This window comes from Vicia villosa, linkage group LG1 (genome assembly GCF_029867415.1).
Source record: "Vicia villosa cultivar HV-30 ecotype Madison, WI linkage group LG1, Vvil1.0, whole genome shotgun sequence".
NCBI classification, from domain to species: Eukaryota; Viridiplantae; Streptophyta; class Magnoliopsida; order Fabales; family Fabaceae; genus Vicia; species Vicia villosa.
In genome coordinates, this window is record NC_081180.1 from 136,223,736 (window position 1) to 136,241,284 (window position 17,549).

The 17,549-nt window shown below is 29.8% G+C and overlaps 1 protein-coding gene and 1 long non-coding RNA gene across 10 annotated transcripts; one reads left to right on the top strand and one right to left on the bottom strand.

Moving 5' to 3' along the window:
- Positions 1–6,662: 6,662 nt before the first annotated feature.
- LOC131617658 (uncharacterized) lies at positions 6,663–9,797 on the bottom strand. Of its 8 annotated transcripts, none has more exons than XR_009288654.1 (10): positions 9,436–9,796; positions 8,870–9,266; positions 8,483–8,566; positions 8,320–8,375; positions 8,159–8,232; positions 7,889–8,063; positions 7,708–7,779; positions 7,386–7,594; positions 7,190–7,293; positions 6,663–7,022 (listed from the first exon to the last, which is right to left on the bottom strand). It is a non-coding gene; the product is annotated as an uncharacterized LOC131617658 (long non-coding RNA). The 8 variants fall into 8 exon arrangements; XR_009288647.1 differs by lacking the exon at positions 8,483–8,566 and having other exon boundaries at positions 6,672–7,022; positions 8,870–9,030; positions 9,115–9,266; positions 9,436–9,792; XR_009288645.1 differs by lacking the exon at positions 8,483–8,566 and having other exon boundaries at positions 6,674–7,022; positions 8,870–9,030; positions 9,132–9,266; positions 9,436–9,790.
- A 2,947-nt stretch (positions 9,798–12,744) lies between these two features.
- LOC131644276 (rRNA-processing protein EFG1-like) lies at positions 12,745–17,444 on the top strand. Of its 2 annotated transcripts, none has more exons than XM_058914733.1 (7): positions 12,745–13,060; positions 13,139–13,381; positions 14,519–14,657; positions 15,270–15,384; positions 15,693–15,756; positions 15,857–16,231; positions 17,012–17,444. In XM_058914733.1, the coding sequence occupies exons 1-7, from the start codon at positions 12,929–12,931 to the stop codon at positions 17,015–17,017; spliced, it is 1,074 nt and encodes a 357-aa protein (XP_058770716.1). In that variant the 5' UTR covers positions 12,745–12,928; the 3' UTR covers positions 17,018–17,444. The 2 variants fall into 2 exon arrangements, with proteins under 2 accessions (XP_058770716.1, XP_058770715.1); XM_058914732.1 differs by having other exon boundaries at positions 12,749–13,060; positions 15,851–16,231.
- The last annotated feature ends 105 nt before the right edge of the window (positions 17,445–17,549 follow it).

Here is a 17,549-nt window from a genome sequence, read left to right on the forward strand (position 1 = left end):
TAGAAAGAAACTGGAAAGTTTGCATGTTTTTAATGTGTATGTTGTTTTTAAATTTTTCAAAAAATTGTTCACGAGAACGCAATGAATTTGCAGAAACACGGTGTTTCTAGTGGAGAAGCAGTGCTTCCTGCGGTTTTTGTCGAAACATAGTGCATTTTAGAGAAACACAGTGTGTTTCGCCTAACACTTATAAATGATGTTTATCAAATCTTTTTAAGGCACAAGTGTCATCGGGAAGTTTTTTAGAGAGAAAAATTTAAAAAGACAAAGGGGATGATTCTTAAGATTCGTTGTTCTAAAAATTTGAAGACTTTTGAGGTATTTAGGAGGATTAGAAAAAACTTCTGAGCATCATGAATTTGTGTGATTCATACATTGAGTGAATGAGAGATTGATATTTAATGTGTTGAAAAACATGAGATGTTCTAATGAATTTGAAAGACTATTTTTTTTAACTCATCTTGTAATAACTCTTGCATTATAGTGGATCAGAGATCTACTCTCTTAATCAGCATAAATCGATTTGATCAAATAAAGTAGATAAATTTTGTGTTTACTTGTATTTAATTTTCTTTTTCTTGTGGTATTGCTTACGTTGTTTAGCCGATTAATTATTACTTGAGGCTATTTGTTTTTGTTGTTACTGTTCTTTGTCCCATACATCCATACTCTTGGTGTGTTTGATCTTTGACATTTCAATTTTCTAACAAATGGCGCCCATTGTGGGCCAAAAGAGTTAAGCTTACAAGTGTGCACCAGAGGTTCTAAATGGAAAACCAAAATGTTTTTTTTAAACAACTATTTTGGACTGTGGAAAATAAAGATGCAGGCAAACTTAATTCAACAAAAAGGTGTGTATAAGCATTGAAAGACAAGGCATTGTTGCATGCATGCATGCCTAACACAAGCAAATAAGATTGAGATGGTGGATAAGACCAAAAGTACCATTATCTTGTGTCTCAGAGATAAAATACTAAGAAAAATCGACAGGGAGAAGACTGCGATAGAGATGTGGGTCAAACTTGAATCATTGCATATGAACAAGTACTTCTTGACTCACAATTTTGTCTGAAGCAAAAACTCTACTCATTTTGAATGGTGAAAACCAAATCAATTTTGGAACAATTGACATAACTTCACAAGATCGTTGATAACTTGCAAAATATTAAAATGAAACTTGATGATGGGGGTGAGGTTCTACTCTTGTAGAGCTAATTAGCTAAATCCTTGAGCATTTCAAGGATCTTTAATGGAAACAAAGAAACTATCACTTGAAGGAGGTCCAATAAAAAAGGAGTTAACCAAGACGAAAGAGTTAAAGATTGACACTAGTGGATAACGTTTGAGTATTTTAAGAGGAAAGAGTGATACTAGATGAAACTAAAATAGTAAGAGATCCAAGTCAAAGTTCAAATCCAAGGGTTTTGATAAGTTGAAGCTAAAATGATACACTTGTCATAAAATTGGTAATTTTAAGAAGGATTGTCCCGAAAAGGGGGTGATTATGTTCAGATTGTAGTTTTCTCATATGAGGATGATTATGAGAGTGCTAATGCACTATTGGTGACAAGTTTTGAAACAGAAAAAAGTTGGACCATAGACTAAGGATGCTCTTATCACATGTGCCCAAGGAAAGAATATTTTGAGACTTTGGTACTAAAAGTAAGTGGGATCGTTCGACTTGGTAACAATAAGGCGTGCAAAGCTCATGGTATTGGTATATTTAGACTTAAAATGTTCAATAATCGTGAGGGTGGCAACTCATGTGGATGGTTTCTATTCCCACACTATTATTAATGATTTTTCTAAAAGAGTGTGAGTCTGCATTTTGAAAAATAAAAGTAACACCTTTGAAAAGTTTAAGGAATAACAACTCTTACAGAAAATAAGTTAGAAACTAAATTAAATGTCTTAAGAATTAATACTAGTTTAGATTTTTTTTAGAGTAGTTGAATGAGTTTTGCAGGAAATAACATATCAAAAGGAATATAATTGTTGCTGACATGCAGTGCTGTCTCAAGTTTTTGGAGGCCCTTCCTAGATTAGTTATAGTTTACCTATGAGAAAACGAGTAGAGGCCCTATTTAATCACGATTCAACATGACAAATAATTTTTGAGGCCCTATTTACCTATAGTTTCACCCTAAAAAATTTGAAGCCCTGTGAGGTAGTCCACCTTGCACGCCCTCAAAGACGGCCCTGTTGATACGCCTTAACAAAATTGTCTAACTGAACGAATGAATATGACAATTTTGGAGAGGGTGAGATGCATGTTGTTGGGAGTTAGGTTATCAAAGAGTTTCTGGGGTGAGGATATTGCTACAACAACTTACCTAATCAATAAATGTTCATCCATAATAATAGACTTCACTACATTTATGCAGGTTTGGAGTGGGAAACCAATAGACTACTCTAATTCGAAGGTCTTTGAGCTTTAGTGTTTGCACATATCAAGAAAGACAAATTTGATGCTAGGGTTGTGAAGTTTGTCTTTATTGGATATCCCTAAAGTGTTAGGGGGTACAAGATGTTGAAGATGGGACTCGGAGGATCAAAATTTATTATAAGTAGGGATGATACTTTTAATGAGACTCGTATGCGGATAAAATGCAAAGATCAAGAAGTAAAAGTAATAGAAACACGACAGAGAAGAATTTAATCCATTATAAATGCCCACACTATAAATGTTTAGCCTATGTTTAAATATCATAAAATAAACGGAGCGGAATGAGATATTATAAATATCCCCCCTTTAGCTAATCTTTTGTTAGAATTCTATTTTATTCGCCACATCAAACATGATATATTTATTATGGGATTGCCTTATTCTGGCTTAGAATATGACTAGGTAATGGAATGACATCTATCAATAAAATATTATATACTTCTTTTACCAAATATTCATGAGGTCTCAAAACCTCGTAAATTCAATTTACCAATATCCTTCCACCAATTTGATGTTCCAACATACTCTCAATTCAAGGCCCCAATATTCACCCCATATCTATTTACCAATATAGCATACCAAATCCCTATTTTTTTTTTTAATTTTAACTTTTCACATCTATTTTCCTAGTAAGGTTATGTTGGAAATCCTTAAGTTTCCAACCCATAGACCCCATTTTTCGATTGGTGTACACACTTTATCCCATTTAACTCAATTGATTTATTTCTTCTATCTCACAACCCCCAACCACCCAAAACCCCCATAAAAATTGTTTGAAAATATATTCTAACTTAGAGATAATACCTGTCGGAGTCTTGAAAAAGAGAGGAAGTAATTTAGGATCATTTTAATATTTTCATCCGTCTAGCGATGAATAAATGTTTATTCTTCCATCTAGACAATCTAGATTTTAAAGTACGTATCACTTGTGCCTAAGTATCATTCCATTTAGGATTTGTCCTTATTGATAAACTGAGATAATTGAATGGTAAAGCGCCTATGCCACAATTTAAAATATTAGTAGCCTCTACTATCCAATATTGAGGAATGTTAATCCCGACAATCAAACACTTTTGAAAATTTACTTTTAAATCGGACATTGATTTGAACAATAATAAATTTATCTTTATGTTTCAGAAACTGCTCCATCTTTTCTCACTTATGATCAATGTATCGTCTGAATATTGCAATTGCAAGTGGGAGAATCTATTATCACCAACCTCGAATTTATACCCTGCATATTTCTCCTATTCAATAGTCTTTCTCATCAAAATATTAAACCCTTCTAATACGATTGCAAATCGAAATAGGGAATGGGGATCTCAAAACCCTTGAACCATCTTAAACTAGAGAAATGCTAAGAACACTTTCTTTTCAATACTCTCTTAAACACTCTCTTTCTTATTGGTTGAAATATGTGTGGGTCTTACCACTTTATGTGCGGTCTATTTCTATAATGAAGGACACACATGTTTCAACCAATAAGAAAATGAGTGTTTGAAAGATTGTTGAAAAATAGTTGCTAGTATTTTTCCATAAACTATTATGGAGTACATATATTTTTGATATACTAGTACTTTCACCCGTGCGATGCACGGGACAAAAATATGGATAAATAATTTATTTTTATAAAACAAAAATGAATATAAATTAACAAAATTTTATATCTTTATACTTTATCAAACACAAAGTTATAGGTGTATCCGTACAATAAAAACATATACAAAAACATGAAAAAATATCGCAAAATTTGAATAGAACATGAAAACATACATTTCCCTTTTCTGAATTGAACAAAATAAAACTATAGAATAAATTCATCATGAGACTTGAAAGAAAAAAATATGAATGAGAATATAAAACTCATTATAATAAAATGTAATCAACAAATAAAGATAATGATAATAACCTTTTAACAAAATCCTTTAAAGTGGCAATTGGCGTCATCCACCGTAAATTTAATCATGATATAAATTAATAAAATATAAAGGAAAAATGATCATTAATTTTTTAATTTTTGTATACTTATGATATATATGATATCAATTTTTATATTTGAGAGTGAAATTAAAATTTTTTATGGTTGGAGGATCACACTAAGATTTGGAACGAAAATATAACATTAAATATTCAAGAAAGGAAGACTCTGTTTTTTCCTTAAAAGATTGAGATTTGAAATGAAAATATAACATTAAAATTTACATATAATAGTATGATATTATTCTATCTATTATTATATATAGATAATTATTATATTAAAAAAAATTGATAAATTTTTTATAAAATTATCTTTTATTGATGATATAGAAATAATAAATTTAAAAAATTGAAAGAAAAGTGAATAATAAATTGAGAGTATAATAAAAAAATATGATAAATAATTTATTGACGTTGTAAAATGACTTTGTTATAATTTTTTAAAAATAATCTATAATATAAAATAAAAAATGGAGAGAGAACATTCAAATAATAGTATAAAATTATTATAAATTGGAGTACCAGTTTAAATAAAAAAAATTATTCATTTGTTAAATTAAATATATTATATGTGTAATTGAATAGAACAATCTTTTGAATTAATATTGCATTTCTAAATTAGTTATAAAAATTATTATCATATGAAAGGGTTAGAGAGTAATAATTATTTTACATTTTAACATTTACATAAATAAATAAATAAAAAATTAAGTTTATAAAAAACTAGTGTCTTACCCGTGCGTTCGCACGGGTACCCGTCGTTTTCCCGCATTGTGATTGAGAAAAATAAAAGATATTAGTAAAATATTAAGTTTTGGGTAAAATTCAAAAAAATTATAAAAATAGTAATATTTTATTTGAAAAATTATAATGAAGGAAAAGTTTTAAAATCGCAAATTCACAAATTATAATGATGAAATATTCAATCAAATTATATAATTCAATTAGTGATAACTATTTAATATAATTGATTAAACTACAAAATATTAGCTCAATCTCAAACTATCAGCCCAATCTCAAACTATCAGCTCTATCTTGTAGGCCAATGAGAAACCACTACAAACTCCATTTATAATAATGATTCATTCAAAATACATAATTAATAGAAAAATAATTTGACCAGTAACTTCATGATCCCGATAATATTCATTATTTTGATAAGTAAGTTCGTATTCCCGTTAATATTTCAAATTTCTTCCCGTAAAATTTTAATAGTTTGATCAGTAACTTCATGTTCTTGTTAATATTCATTATTTTGATCAGTAACTCTGTGTTCCTGTTAATATTCATTATTTTGATCAATAAATTCGTGTTCCCGTTAATATTCCAAATTCGTTTCCGTTAATATTCAAAAATTTATCAGTAACTTAATGTTTTTGTTAATATTCAAAAATTTATCAATAACTTCGTGTTCCTGTTAATATTCAATATTTTGTCAATAACTCCGTGTTCCCGTCAACATTTATTATTTTGATCAGTAACTTCGTATTCCCGTTAATATTCAAAATTTGTTCCCGTTAATTTTTAAAATTTGGATCAATAACTTAATGTTTCCGATAATATTCAAAATTTTGATCATTAACTTTGTGCTCCCGTTAATATTCAATATTTTAATCAATAACTTCGTGCTCCCGTCAATATTCGATATTTTGATCGGCAACTCCGTGTTCCCAGTAATATTCAATATTTTGATCAATAAACTTCATTTCCCGTTAATATTCAATATTTTGACCAGTAACTTCATGTTCCCCTTAATATTAAATATTTTGATCAGTAACTTTCTGATAATATTTAAAAAAATTTATGTATATCTATAAACATTTTTATGAATATTCTTATAAAGTTATTCTTGTTATTATTCAATATTTAATTAAATGTGTTTATATCAGTACCATATAAGTATCCGTGTATATCTATACTATATTATTTCGTATTTGGACGGAATTGACCGGTTAAAATTTTAATTTTAATATTTCAATTATTTTATATTATATATATAGATAAATATATATTAGACAAAATAATAACTAATTTATTTACTTTTCTCAACTATAAGAAAAGTGTATCTTTTCTCAACTACCCGTTCGGGTCCTTTTATTTTGTTCAATATTGATATTATTGCAGAGATAAGTATAATAAAAAAAGATGTGTAAAATACAAAAAATGATTTTGAATTATAAAGAAGTGTAGACAATCACCGATTTTCTTGAAATTTGTAACATATATAAATAGTTTTTAATCATAATACTATGATCTTACTATAGTTTCAAAATTTAATTTTATTAATAATATGCAATATACACACATTATTGTATATAATCGTACATGAATGTGTAAATATCAACATAAATGCCATTATTAACTAACAACATACATGATTATGTAGATACAAACATATATAAATATAAATAATACTATTAAATTAAAAAACTTAATACTATTGATTATATTTTAATATGTTAATATTTGTAATTGTAGTATATTAACATAACTTCTTGTCGTAGGCAATTCGGCGCCAGTCAGTATCATCAATTTCTAGATCTCTGCCGCTAAGCTTAACTTCGAATTATTCACATCTATTCAATTCAGCACATCATTCCTATGCAAGTCAAAACCGTGTTGTCAAGACATACATATGGCCATAAAAAATATGCAAATAGTCAAGCAATTTTCATGAATCAGCCCGTGATTATTGCATCAGTCCCAACATGAAGTTTCATTTCAATTAACATGATAAGGAATTTGTTACAGATATGATGCATATACCTTTAGAGGTAGCCTACTGCTTCAGTTCTCATGAAGGATGCTAGTTATTAATATATACATGTTAATCCATCTCAATCTACAACTCTTTCCACATCTTTGCAACCCTGCAAGTTATTAATATATACATAATTACATATGCTTTTATTTAACACCAATTGGAATTTCCAGCAAGTTACGATTAGAATAATCCATATACCGCAATTTCATAATCACCACCAAACAATCATTAGATTTGGTAGCCCGGTGGAAAATCAATAGAGCTAAAATATCGAAGAACAATGCAAAATTCTTGACCTTCGACCTTTAATTACTTCTCGACCACAATGGCCTTAACTCCAAATCTGAATTATCTTGTATTATACTCCACGGCAAGCCTTTCAATTTCTTGGATGTGTCAGAATATACCTGCAGTGAGACCAATGGCTCCAGTGATTGTAAAAAATAGTACATGTACTTACAGAACTATATTAGCACAAAGGTTGTAAAACAGCCACGTAAATTGACACGAGAATTTTTACCTCGGTTTTTCCCCATAAACTCCATTTCTAGTTAATCTTGACAATAAGCAAGAAAGGACAGAACAGAACATGCTGCATCAAATCACATTAAGAATAGTGTCATCTAACTAAAATGTAAGTGTCAGATCCAAATTGATTAATAGAAATTCTTAACATCAAAAGCTTGTAATACATTCAAGACCTTCCAAAAGTCAGATGGTTTCACCAATGCATCAATGCATCAATGCATCAATGCATCAATGCATCAAAAGCTTGTAATACATTCAAGACCTTCCAAAAGCTTGATCAATAGAGGATGCAATAGGAAGATATGGACTTGCTTTCACCAATGCATCAATGACCATCAACTCTATAGCCTGACAAAGGAAACAGAAAAAAAAGATATTGTGCTTTCTCTCTGAACACAGACAGAATTTGTTTTGACATTACGAATTTCGGTGAAACAATTCACCTTTACTTTTGCATGTGTATAGACTGTTCGATGCAAATCAGCACGGGTTGCAAATAACTTGTGAATTGTCAGATCTGACCAACATTTCAAACAATAATAATGTATATAATTTACAGTTTTCTGCACTAACAGTAAGAGCAAAGTTTTTAGTAAGCACTAACAATCTTGAGCACGATAACAAATTTCGTCATCCAAAACTTGCATGGTCTCCATCAATCTGAAAAGTCAATAAAATTTGAATCATGTCAACTATAAAACTGAATTTGAAGAGAGAATTGGTTTCGTAGTTCTAATATGATTTCCCTGCGGAAGCAATGTCATCACCTGAAGTAACATAAACTATTTGCCAACATTAAAAAAAGTCATCAAAAGAAGAATCATCCTCTGAAACACCAGCGTCAGTTTCCGCTGATTGAGCAATACATGTTCATTTTGTTACAGAAGAAGGAAGATTGAATTTGATGTTAACCACACAAATGATAACCAACCAACAAATCCATAGAAATCAAGTATTAAAATTTGAAATCAATCTGAACACCGGTTGAAAAGGAATTCGATATAGCTGACACAGGATTTCTCCATTAAACATTGCCAAATCAATTTGTATTCAATTGCAACATCAATTGTGATAACCAACCAACAAATCCATAGAAATCAAGTATTAAAATTTGAAATCAATCTGAACACCGGTTGAAAAGGAATTCGATATACCTGACATAGGATTTCTCCATTAAACATTGCCAAATCAAAATTTGTATTCAATTGCAACATCAATGGTGACTTCACTGCTGAATTATGTTGATTCTTCTATTGGATGAATTGAACGTTGGCTTCGGAGTGGGGCAATCAGATTAACATTCTTTGATTTACCACTGAATTTACATCAAGACAGAGATTCATTAAGTTTATGAAAGAACAATTTTAACAATTACATAATAGAATTGATGTAATGGTACCAGTTGTAAGTAAATACACTTATCTTTTTATCAGCAGTGCCGATTTAACCGGTTCGAAGACCCTTAGGTGATTTTGGTCGGAGACCCTTGTGATGGGAATTCGGTCTGTTGCTATCCTCCATTTGTTTCTGATTTTAGCCTCTAATTAAGCCCTGAAAAAGCCCTGAAAAAAATTAGGGATTCGAATTTATGATTTCCATACCTTGATTTAGATTCATCCATCAAGACGAAATATCAAGACCCTATAATGTTTAAATTTCAAACCTTTATCACATCTTTCTATCTATTTTCATCAGGAACCAAAAGCCAATATCGACATACCATGTTTCAATCGTAGATGCGCGGCGGTGGTGTAGTCGTCGGTGTTGGGGATACGACGGCAAAATCAGCAGTTGCAGGCGACACAGGTTTCGATCTAGAGCAGAGTAGGCAGAGGTGGATGTGGGCGGTTGCGAAAGTTGAATGGAGATGAAGAGAATGGTAATTGAAGATAGATTGAATCATTTTGAAAATGAGAAGACAAACAGTCAATGTAATGTAACCGTGCATTGAAGAGAATGGTGAATGAAGAGAATGTGCCGGTTTTGAAAGAAGAGGAGAAACCGTTTTGGAAGAGAAAGAGGAGAGCGTGAGAATTTTGAGAAGTGAAACCGCCAAAGCTGATGTGGATTAACCATGGAACAGATGCTGATGTGGATAGCTTAAGAAAGTCCCAAATGGTAGACTTTTCTTATATGATAGATTATATAAGTGTTAATCAGAGTATTTTTCTTAATGAAAAAATCATTGTATGTGGGTGGAATAAGTGGTTAATGAAAAAAATTATTTAAGGAGAAAATGTAACTACTATTAGAGCGATTAATTAATCACATGTGCTTGGATTTATAGTAAAAAATTAGAACAAACTGATCCAAAATAAAATAAATCACATTTATTTCTATCCTTTTATTCTTTTATTTATTTTTGGAAGAGTATCTTTTTTATTTATTAAAAGTATAAAAGGACACATAATATTTGATAGAATTAACGTCTAATGTAATAATAATAATAATAATAATAATAATAATAATAATAATAATTAATAATAATAATAATAAATGGTTTTAATTTATTTTTTACTGTAATTTTTTATTGTTTTTCCGTTTATATTTAAAGTGATTTGTCACCTGCCGTTTAAAAAATTAAAAATCTTTTTTACTAATTAATATGGATTAATAACATATAAGCATATATCTATCATTGTCAATGACAAAAACAAAAAAGTATTGATATGAATCAAATTCAAAATATGGATCCATCTAGATTTGAGCCTCTCTCACACAATCACATAAATAATGATAGTTCATGTGAAGTCATATGATTCATATTTAATTTTAGTTTTGGATTTCAAAATTTTATAAAAAAAAATTAAATTCTCATTCGAAACAATTACAAAGTTTTTTTTCTTAGAAGTTTAATGACTAAAAATATTTTTGGAATATGATGCATAATTAGTAGTATAGCATATATATAAGTGAAAAGTTATAGTAGTTATTAATTTTTATCGAGGAAGTTTTTAGCCAAAAAGTGAATTCTCTAGTAACATAATATATTACAACTTATATGGTATAAGTCCTCTTTAAGATGACTTAAAATCACCGAATAATGCCGGTTTAACTGAAACTTGGATTTTTTTTGACAGCACTGAAACTTGGATGAAACTTGGATGTTTGAACACTGAAAAAAGTACATCACTAAATGAAAATATAATAACTTGGTAAAATATGAAATAACACATGATAGGTTATAAACAACAAATGAAATACTCCCATTTTCATCAAGCAAAATAGAAATTCAAAAATTTCTATACCCGAAATTTGACGAATCTCGATGCAATATTTCTCTGTAGAATTCAAAAATAAAAATAAACAGTAAACCAATTAAAAATTAAAAGAGAAGGCAGAAGATGAAGAAGAAAAATAGAAAAAAGTTACTTACCTGCTGAAAATTTTGGAGAATATGAAAAATAGATGGGGTGTAGATGTATTTGTACTAAAATCATTATGTGATAATGTGAATGGACGCAATAATACAATTAATTAGTGGAGTTGAAGTTTTTGGAATTGGTAACTGACAAACCATAATATTGAAGTAATTAATATTGAATTTTAAAATTAATACATTAAATAAAATTTGTTGAACTGTTTACTTATATTAAAAGACATGAAATAAAATAATAATTGTAACTAATTTCATGTTTAGTAACTGAATAAGAATAATTATTATTGTAATAGTAACCGAAATCTACAAATAATTATTTTAATATAGTATAACCATTATGAAATATAATAATGTTTATTAACTGTGATAAGAATAGTAATTATTATAATAGTAACCGAAATATATTAATCATTATTTTAATATAATATACCTATTATAAAATATATATAATTGTTATTGTTATTAATTTAATGTTTAGTAACTGCAATAAGAATAATTATTATTATAATACTAATAAAATATATTAATAATATTTTTATAATATAACACAAAAATAATATTTAATATTTAATTATAATTAAATGATAGCACGAAAATAATATTTAATTACTATATGCATCGTGATAAAAGTATTATAACTATGAAATTAAGATTTTAAAAATTAAACACGTTTATATTTTTAAGTATAAATATAAAATATGTTGTCAAGATTTTGGATAGTTTTATTTTTAAATTACTTTATTATAATAATTTAATCTATTTTATAATTAATTTAAAATGTTGAATTATATAAAATTGAAAATTGTAATATGTTACCAAAGTTTTCATCATGACAACCTTGGATTTACAATTCATTAAATTGATAATAATAATAATAATAAAAATAAAAAAATTTAAATATATTTTGATTCCAAAAAAATATATTAGAATATTATTTATGTTTTTTTATTTCTTCCCTTTTATAAATTAATTTGATTGTAAAAATAATTTTGTATAATTTAATCCTGATTATTATTATTTATTTATTTATTTTTATAGCTAGCTTATTATTATTATTATTATTATTATTATTATTATTATTATTATTATTGGGTCTATTTAATAAATAATATATTATTTATTATAAAATCCTATTTATTTATTTTATGTCTTCTCTAGCATAAATTAACTTTATTGTTAAAATGATTTTGTAAAATTTAATCCTTACCATTATTATTATTATTATTATTATTATTATTATTATTATTATTATGATTATATTTTTTATTGCTATGGATCAATATTAATAATATAGGTATAATAATTATTTTTATTATTATTATCATTATTATTTTAATTATTACTATTATTATTACTATTATTGTTATTATTATTTTTATTATTTATTTATTTTTGACATAGGGACAAATTAGTAAAAATGCAATTAGGATTTATGTTTATAGTTGTTACCAATGTGACATGTAGATTGACATGTGGCGAGGATTATTACCAAGAAGACATGTGACTAGGGTTGCCATCATGACTTCTTTACATTTATATTAAGTAGATAACTCAAAATTTATTTGAAAAAAAATACATTTAATCAAGTGACAATACAAAGTTAAGTTGGGTATTTTGGGGGCGTTGAAACTTGAAAGTTGAAACCCTAGTTTTCAGTCATCCATCTATTAAAAGAAAAACATTAAATCCAAAAATAAAATAAAAAATATACTCAAATTTAATCGGAAAAGGATCACTCCCTCAAGTTCCGCTGTGCTTATACATCAAAAGAGGTGAAGAAAATAACAGAGAATCAGAAAACCTAAACTAAGGAAGCAAAATACATAGCGGCGACATGGTTCACGGCGGTTTAAACAAGCGGCGCGTGAGGGTTAACCCTCCAAGCCGTCGATCCACCACCAAGAAATTCAAACCTCCGGTGTCCCTCAAAAACCAGATTAGATCCGCCGAACGCATGCTCCGAAAGGTAACTAACTTCTCTCTCCATCAATCCCTAATCCTAATTCCAACAAACCCTAATTTGATTTTTTTTTTATCATGGCAGAATTTACCATTGGAAGTTAAAGCAGCACAGGAGCAGAAGCTGGAATCACTGAAGAAACAGCAGGAGGTTCACAACCGCCTGGCTATGGAACGGAAGATATTCTTACGCGACAAGAAGATTAAGTTCTTTGAGAGGAGAAAAATTGAACGGAGAATTAGACGGTTGGAGAAGCTTCAGCGTGCTTCGTCTTCTTCTTCCCCTGACCAGCTTGCATCGCTTAAGCATGATCTTCAATATGTTATGGTTAGTGTTTTCCAAGTCACAAAAAATTATATCAGTTTTGTTTTAATTGACTTATTTAAACTTATCTATTGAAATAAGCACTTGTGGAAAAGGCTAATAACATGTCTATAAGCTGTTTTTAACTTATTTCTATAAGTTTTCTAGGATAACTTGTGTAAATGACTTATAGTTTAGGTAAACTTAAATGCTTAAAAATAGTAATTGAAACATCATACATATTCCATCAAAATCAATTTACAATCGTATTCGTGAACAACATTATCTTTCTCCTCGATGATATTATTAACCCCATATCATCTGGTATTTTCCTGCAAGATTTTACTTCTTTCCTTATTGCCAATTGATGCTTCTTGGCTCTTGTTATTGATCTTGTTGAATGATGCTCACAAAAATCACAAACAATTGTTCTCTTGCTCTAGTTTTTATTAGAATTCTAACCGATATCAGGATTCAGGATTGTCAATAGATTTAAAACTACCTTTATTGTTGGAGGTTGGTGTTACTCTTGCAATGATAGAGGATGATGATGCCATGGTTATCAAAAGAGAAACAAAGCAAGGCAAGTAATAGAGGTTGTAGGAGTGAAACAAAGCAAGGTGGAGCAGAGGTAAATGATAATGGAGCAGAGGAGAATGGTGAAAAAAACAGAGGAAAACGATGAAGAATGCAAAAAACACGGTGGAAAATGTCGCAGGGGGGAATGTAGAAAAAGAAAATACGGTGGAACTAAAGAAGCGTAATACATGGGGATAAATATTAGAACAATAAAAGGGTGGGAAAGACCAACATACCCTTAAAACATTAAAAATTACGTTTCAAAATGTCAGGGCTTACGATTTTGCCACAAATTGGAAATAGTGGTCACCAAACCGCGATGGCACTGCTATTGCGCCGCCATAGCGTTGCTACGAAGGCACTATTAGCGGTCGCTATGACTATTATTGTCAATAGTGCTTAACAGGCCAATAACGTAGCGGTGAGGGGCCGTGCCGCTATAGCATGCTATTGACAACCTAGATGATAAATGTTTGCGCTTAATTAAATTACTCAATTAATTTAGATCTAAACGGGTCTCATACTTATAAAATGATAATTAGTGACTAATACAATTGTGTATGGTTCAATTCCAATGTGCAGTACTTTCCCAAGAGTGAGAAATATGTTCCTCTATTTTGTGGAAGTGATGATCAAGAGATAGTTGACAAGCGAAATGGACTGCGCAAACAGATTGAAGAAAGGTTATCTGCGGCTGCTGCAAGTGGCAAGGATTTAGAAGGTAGTTATTATCAATGCTTTATATATTTTCTTATAAGAAAATGTTAGTTGTTCGTGTTTTATGTTGGTAGCTAGGATTTGAACCTGGATTAATCACTTGTGTTATGCCTTGGAGACTATGATTGTTTTCATTATCTATACCATACCACCATTTTATATTGATTTTACTTGGGCCTATTTAAATTGATTTATTCAAGTTTTATCTACTGGCATAAGCACTTACGAGACTGTTTGGGGGAGCTTATGGAAGCAATTTATGACATATCCCTAAGCTCATTAGAATAGCTTATGAAAACAACCAAGATCTTTTATGAAAATAGTTTGACTTTATTTTATCTTGTTATAGAAACTGCTTATTCATACGCACTTATATGATATTTATGATATAAGGGCTTAATTAATTTGTTTATCCAAACAAAGGCGTAGAATTTTGGTATTACTATTGCCACTTACCCTTATTTTGAAGTGCTTGGTTTTACTTTGTGTGAGCTAAGGTCTAACTGAAATGGTGACTGGGTCCTTTAGCTATGCTTCAGATTTTGAAATGTGCCTTTGTACTTATGTCTCCTTCCTGTTCGATTATATGTTAATGAGATTTCATGCTACTTTGCAGAGACTGGCAGCGAGGATGACGGGCTTTTAGATCTTAGTGATGATGATTTTTTCGTTGCTGGAAGTTCTAGTGATGAAGCTGATGCAGATGATGAATTGACAGACAAAAGCACCAGGTGAGCATAGATGTTTTAGTACTTGGGTAATTATATCAATGAGAACTCATATATACATGGCATGCAATTTGGTAAAGGGAAATTAAAAAGTTGAAAGTGGAGTTAGTGAATTGATCTGTGTTTTTTATGTTGGTGGTGATAATGAAATGGAAGCCATATTTTCCTCTATAAAGTTTATGGCATATCCCCAACAGTGTGGTAGGAAAACCATTTGCAGTCTTTGTTTTTTGGAATTGTATTAATGATTGAGATGATGTAAACATACATGAGTGTTTTATGTTGATGATAAAAAAATTTCTTGGTTGCAGAGAGCAGGCTTCTAGTGCTTCTGGAAAAGCTGTGTCTGGCATGTCTAGCGATGAAAAAAACCAGGTTGATTACTAGTAGCTTGTTGCTTAAATTTTCAATTTACTCTAATAGTCTAAATTATTTTGAAGTTCCTAAATTTCTTTGCCCATTTTTGTAGAGGCAGATTTCTGCTAGAACTTTGATGCCTCCTCCTCGCCCTTCAAACAAGATGTCAAGGTTTGGATCATCTTTAGGCCAAAATTCATCTAAACAGAGATCTGAGTTTTCTACATTCAATAATACATCAAACTACAAAAGCAGCTCAGACTTCAGAGTAAGGGAAAGGTTTGGATCATCTTCAGGTCAAACTTCATCTAAACCGAGATTTGAGATTTCCACATCCAGCAACACATCAAACTACACATCAAACAGAAAATGCAGCTCAGACTTTAGAGTAAGGGAACCTTCAAGATCAGGGACAGGTAATGGAAGTAGTATAAGCTCAAACTCTGATGCTCACAAGCCTCGGAGAAAAAGAAGACCTAAGAAGAAGAAGCAGGTTTGCAATCTGTGTTTATTCTAATATATGTTGCATTACATTACATATTTACATTTACCTTCTGTTCTAATTATATTATATAAGTTTGAAAAATGAAGTTGTGACTTTTTAAAATGGTTACATGACCAATAAATGATTTTGATCTTGATAACCCATGTATGATTGCATACTCTTATCACTCTCCATAAAATAACCCTCTAAGGAGACACATTCCCTATATACTACAAGTATATTCACTTTTGTCTTTTGTGTTCAAGTCCCACCCATACCTTTGTCATATTTTTTAGTTCAGTTACTTTTCAACTTTGCATTTAAAGTAATGGCTTTAGTAGTCAAATCTGGAATTTTATCAAGAAAATGATTTCTTACTGGTTTTCTTCGAAGAAAGGGGTGAGATGAATTAAGAATCAATAGAGTATGATGACATGATTAATGTGTGTTTGTTTTAATGTCAACACATACAAAAATAAACACGAAATTTCCAATTTGTTATTGTGGCAAATGTCAATCGAACACACTTAGAATCCATCTGGAAGCTAGATCAAGTTTTATTGTGGAATACTAAAAAATGAATATGGAATAAAACAGTATCATGGAATACGAATTAGGTATAATACTTGCATGCTATATGTTGGCCATCTGTGGTTAAGTGACTTGTTTAGTACACCACTTTACTTATGATTGATTTATTTGTTCATCAATCACAATACATCCAATATTTACTTTCCTCTCTTCTCTTGCGGTTCCTAATTGTAATGCAAATTTATTCTCCACTCGCAGGTATGATGGCTTAACTGAGCATTGCTATGGCATATGCATTAGCTTCTTCACATTCATGAAGAATTTTACAGTAATGTTTTACCTGTATGCGTTACATGTTCTGCCGTGGACCTGCCTGGAGTCTCTCTTGCGGGTCATTGTGCTATGATCATATATGTACTGACTTGTTAGGTTAGATTGAGAATTTGTTATTGTAGATTAATAACTTTTGAATATGGTGTCTTCATATTTGATGACAGTTGGTTACTGTAAATTAAATTTCAATTTGTTTACAGACGGAAAAACACGACACTCTTGTGAAATTTGAATTATAATTGTATCAGCATATATGCTGTCTGATTTTCTTTACAAAAAGACTTGCCAATTTAAATAGGTTTTGAATTGGCTGCATATTGAAAACAAATTGTTGAAGGATTACCAGGTTTTGGAATTATTATAGCTGAGATTCAGTTCTTTGACAGGTTTGTGCTTGACTGTTGAGTTTTGAAGGAGTAAGTTTATATTTTTGTATATATTAGAAATTTTTAATGAATTGAAA